At 48.3% G+C, this 5,623-nt stretch overlaps 1 protein-coding gene across 1 annotated transcript; it reads right to left on the reverse strand.

Moving 5' to 3' along the window:
* Positions 1–432: 432 nt before the first annotated feature.
* LOC135892411 (chemerin-like receptor 1) lies at positions 433–2,236 on the reverse strand. The gene has a single exon (XM_065420189.1). The coding sequence runs from the start codon at positions 2,234–2,236 to the stop codon at positions 1,076–1,078; it is 1,161 nt and encodes a 386-aa protein (XP_065276261.1). The 3' UTR covers positions 433–1,075.
* Positions 2,237–5,623: the final 3,387 nt, after the last annotated feature.

The raw sequence follows: 5,623 nt of genomic DNA on the forward strand, positions 1-5,623 counted from the left end.
CACAGCCTGCTGTAACCCTTCACCCCACTCCCCTCCCACAGCTTTGGATAGAATCCAGGAGTCCTGGAGCCCAGCCTCTCCCCCATCTGCCCCCCCACTCTCAACCACTATGCCCCACTCCCTCTCCAAGTTGGGGAGAGAACCCAGGAGTCCTGGCTCCCAGCCTCTCCCCCGTCCGCCTCCCCCCACTCTAACCCACTATACCCCACTCCCCTTTCAGAGCTCTATTTCCAAACAAGTCAGCTTTTACTATAGTGATAACTTCTGATAATGAGCTCATAATCCTTTGAGTGACCCCCCCATAATGAACTAAACTCCCCTACAGAGAATTCCCCCTTATAGTGAACAATTCACCCTTACTGAGAAGGTGTCTTTTTTTTTTTTAATGAAGAGACCAGAACCTTTCTACAATACAACTCTATTGTCTCTATTATCCTGGCTGTATCCCCCATTCAGATACAATTCCCAGCTCCAAGGATCTGCAAGCACCAGAATTTTATTTCGTACAGCCTCAGCTTTCAATAAAACTCTGTTAACTAAGAAACCGAGCGACACGCTATTAAGGAGGAAAGGAGAAAAGCCAAGGTTTCAGTGTCTGTTCTCAGAGACCAAATGGAGCCGTTTTAAAGAGATGTCATTTCAACAAAGTCCCTCCGAACACCAGATCTCTCCAGCTGGTTGCCCCCCAAATCACTCTTGGGTATATAAAATGCTGCTCAAGTTATGCTCACTGAATACATTTACTCCAGAGAAATCAGTGAAGGATCCCACCACCAGGTGATGGCATTTTGTTTTTCATTGGCTTCTATCCATCCACACGGAAGCATCTGTACACAGAAATGTAGGGTTAGAAGGAACCTCAAGAGGCTTTCAAGCCTCTTCTCCCATGGCGAGACAGGATCAAGCGAACCTAGACCATCCCTGGCAGGAGTATATCAACACAAGCAGAGCTGAGCGGGGAATCATGTCTATGGAAGGGTGGAGTTCATTGGGTCAATTTTGCCCCTGTTGATGTGGGGGAGAGGTTCTGTCCGAACACGGCTGAGGTTCCCAGCTCTCAGCAGATGCATGGTGCCTAGAAGACCTGGGAGTCCGTGTCTGTGGACTTGCTCTTCGTGTTCGCAGTGGTGCTGGCGGCCTCCTCGCTGAAGGCCCTTTCGAAGGCTGAGAAGAGGGAGCGGCGCACCTTCTCCTTAAAGTCCTGACCCATGAAGACGTAGAGGATGGGGTTGAGGCAGCTGTTGATGAAGGCCAGGCTGGCGGTCAAGGGGAGGCCGACAATGAGGGCGGTGTCCAGGCTGGGTGTCCGGTTCATCTCCAGGAAGGAGAAGATGTGGTAGGGGAGCCAGCAGAGGAAGAAAGCCACGATCACAGCGGCAATGACCTTGAAGGGCTTCCCAGATCGGGCCAGTTGGTTCCTCTTTAGCTTGGCCAAGATGGCAACGTAGCAGCACACGATGACGGTGAAGGGGATAAGGAAGCCTAAGATAAAGCGGCTGATGGTCATGGCCCGGTGGTTAGTGTTAAACCTCTTTTTTCTCTGCTCCTCGGTGGCCCCTTCCCCGGCCGTGTCGAAATTGTTGTAGCAGTTGGTGATGTTCTCATTGTACGGGGAGGGATCCGTGTGGCGGAAGTATAGGTTTGGAGAACACAAGGCCAAGGCCACGACCCACACACCCAAGGCTACCAGGAAAGCCAGGTTGGGTGTGCGGTGGTTCTGGGCCCACACAGGGCGCACTACGGAGATGCATCGGTCTATGCTGATGACCATGAGGAGGTAGACGCTGGCGTAGAGATTGAGGAAGGCCAAAGCGGTGTTGATCTTACACAATGCCCTTCCAAATGGCCAGTGGAAGCCAAGGGCTGTGTAGGCCACACTGAAGGGGAGGAAGAAGGTGAAGATGAAGTCGGCCACGGCCAGGTTGAGAAACCAGATGGTATTGACCGTCCTCTTCATCCGGAAGCCGGTGATGAAGATGACCAGCCCGTTGCCCGTCACTCCCAGCACGAAGGCAATGGAATAGATCACCATGGACACCACGTGCATGCTACTAAGGAGCGCTTGCTTCCGGTCCGCATCTTCATGGCTGTAGTCAAAGTCATCATAATAGGAGGCAGTGAAGACATCCAACATATTTGTGGGGAGAGAGGTGCCCTTCACAGCCATGGGGATGTCTTCAATTCTCTCCGTCTTACCTCTTTCTCCACCTGTCAGACACCAACACAATTCCTCCATTAGTTATCTCCCCTGGCAACCTCCCGACCAGCCAGTGACTTGGAAGGAACACCACCCTTCAGAAGGGCCAAGGGAATGTGGGACTCCTGTATTCTGTTGCACCACATTTACACTCGGTGATGATAGAGAAAGGGGATAAGGAAAGGGGACTCTGAGAAGAGTGATGGGAATGATTCAAATATTGGAACACCTGCCTTATAGTGAGAAATTCCAGGAAATCCATCTGTCTGGCTTAACAAAGAGAAGTTGAAGGGGTGAAGTTGAAGGGGTTCCAGTCTATAAGTACCTACATGGAAAACAAATATATGACCATGGGCTCTTTGGTCTAGCAACCAAAAGCCTAACAAGACCCTATGGCTGGAAGTTGAAGCAAGACAATTTTAAGACCAAAGCAGACTGTGAAGAACTTCAAAAAGATCTCACAAAACTAAGTGATTGGGCAACAAAATGGCAAATGAAATTTTATGTGGATAAATGTAAAGTAATGCACATTGGAAAAAATAACCCCAACTATACATACAATATGATGGGGGCTAATTTAGCTACAACAAGTCAGGAAAAAGATCTTGGAGTCATCGTGGATAGTTCTCTGAAGATGTCCACGCAATGTACAGAGATAGTCAAAAAAGCAAACAGGATGTTAGGAATCATTAAAAAGGGGATAGAGAATAAGACTGAGAATATATTATTGCCCTTATATAAATCGATGGTACGCCCACATCTCGAATACTGCATACAGATGTGGTCTCCTCATCTCAAAAAAGATATAATGGCTCTAGAAAAGGTTCAAAAAAGGGCAACTAAAATGATTAGGGGTTTGGAACCGGTCCCATATGAGGAGAGATTAAAGAGGGTAGGACTCTTCAGCTTGGAAAAGAGGAGACTAAGGGGGGATATGATAGAGGTCTATAAAATCATGAGTGATGTGGAGAAAGTGGATAAGGAAAAGTTATATAATTATTCCCATAATACAAGAACTAGGGGTCACCAAATGAAATTAATAGGCAGCAGGTTTAAAACAAATTAAAGGAAGTTCTTCTTCACGCAGCGCACAGTCAACTTGTGGAACTCCTTACCTGAGGAGGTTGTGAAGGCTAGGATTATAACAGCGTTTAAAAGAGAACTGAATAAATTCATGGTGGTTAAGTCCATTAATGACTATTAGCCAGGATGGGTAAGGAATGGTGTCCCTAGCCTCTGATTGTCAGAGGGTGGAGATGGATGGCAGGAGAGAGATCACTTGATCATTGCCTGTTATGTTCACTCCCTCTGGGGCACCTGGCATTGGACACTGTCGGTAGACAGGATACTGGTCTAGAAGGACCTTTGGTCTGACCCGGGGTATGGCCGTTCTTATGTTCTTATGTTATGTTCTTATGTAAATTGGAAAAAAGAGGCAATTTTTTAACGGTGACGGAATTCACCCTCAGAATAACTTCCTAACGGCTCTAGTGGATTCTCCATCACTGGCAGTTTCAAAATCAAGACTGGAGTTGTTTCTAAAAGTTCGGCTTTAGTTCAAGCAGGAATAACTGGGGGGAGGTCTATGGTCTGTGTTGGATGCCATTGGGTGCCCTCCAATAATGCACTTTTCAGTTTGTTGGTGATTCCAAACCATCGAGGAGGAAAAATTGTTTCAGATCGAACCACAATGAAATTTTTTTGCAATTTTCAGTGACTGAAAAAGTCAGAAAAAATCAGTTTGGGGAACCATTTCCTTCGACCCAAACAGAACGATTTCGTTTGGATCTCAAGTGTTTTTCATGGCTTTGAATCATTTAAAAATTGATAAAATTCAAGGATATTTCAAAATGAGAAGTAATTTCAAATAGTCACTTTTCATTTCCAAAAATGCCCAGTGGAAACATTTCAATGGGGGGGGCGGTTGTTTTTTTGGCAGGCCTACGGGGGGCGAGATCCTGAAATGAACAATTTAGTGAAACCGGCCTGGATTCATGAAATGTTCCAGTGTCACCAAATCTGCATTTTTCACTTAAAAAAACAATTTGATCAAAATATTTCACCAGGTGATACTCAAAAATCTGTAGGCTGCCAGTGGTGGGCCCTGGACACTGAGAAATTCAGATGAAAAATCAAAATGCCTGTTGTTTGTTGCATGTTGCACCACGATCAGCGAATTATTTATTACTATTTCAGTGGGGTTTAAATTATTATTCACCACAGGCCCTCCCACAGTTACCCCATCATGACCTTCAAACCATGCAATAGGGGACGAATGACCCAAATGTGGGAAACCTGGGAGGGGAGGGGTTCTGTGCCCCACAGTGATTAGCAGGCTGTTCGTTAATAGCTCCCCTCCCACCCGCGATACGCCTTGCAAACTTTCAGAAAAGAGTTGGGGATAATCAGCATGCCTGGGTTCTATTCCCACCTCTGGATGGGGGGAGGGGTTCAGGGGGTTAGAGCAGGGTGGCTGGGGTCAGGACTCCTGGGTTCTGGTACTGGTACTAGGAGGGGAGTGGGGACCAGTGGTTTATAGCTGGGAGGGTTGGCTTTTAGGGTTCCTGGCTCTGGGATCTAGTGGTTACAGTGGTGGGTACAGCCCATCTAACCAAGTCCATCAATCTGGCACATTCCTTCTGAGAGGCAGCATCTCCACTTGAGAAAAACTTCCCACAGTCAGACCACCGCTACCCCGAACTCTGCCCCCAGTTAACTGATCTGTGCGGGGAGAGCTGGGGCTGCCTCCCCAGCTTTTGCAGGGCAAAGACCTGTGGGCCTTGAGTTAAACGAAGGGCTGAGAAGTGCACGGAAAGATTTGTAAAAACTGTAGCAACTCATTCCAGTAAACTCTGGTAACCTGGCAGCTGGAAGGCTCTCTGCCCCCCTCTAGTGGCTGCCAGCCTGCTACTGCAGCTATTTCTTCAGCACACCCTGCACAAAAACACCTGCTTTTCGAGACCCAGGCCTCAGGATCCGTCCCACCCGATATCGCAACCCACGGGTGGTTGTTACACAGCGGAAGAGGAAAGACAGACTCCACGCCACCCCGTCTCAGCACCACTTCCTCTTCTGCATGGGAAGGGAGCTCTGGCTACTTTAGTTATTAGATTTTACCCCTCCAGAACCAAGAATACAGCCCAGCAGTCCTGGCTCTCAGCCCCCCACTCTCCTCCCAGAGCCATGGTAGAACCCAGGAATCCTGGTTTCCAGTCCCCCTCTAATCCACTAGACCCCACTCTGCTCCCAGAGCTAGGGAGAGAACCCAGGAGTCTTGGTTCCCAGTCCCCCTGCTCTAACCCCTAGACCCAACTCCCCTCCCCAGAGCCACATAGGGAACCCAGGAATCCTGGCCACCCTCTAATACCTCTGAGTGCTCACGGTGTGTGTGATGTCTCCTTTCCTATCTGTGGGGCTCTCTAAGGG

Source organism: Emys orbicularis, chromosome 20, assembly GCF_028017835.1.
Source record: "Emys orbicularis isolate rEmyOrb1 chromosome 20, rEmyOrb1.hap1, whole genome shotgun sequence".
NCBI lineage: Eukaryota > Metazoa > Chordata > Testudines > Emydidae > Emys > Emys orbicularis.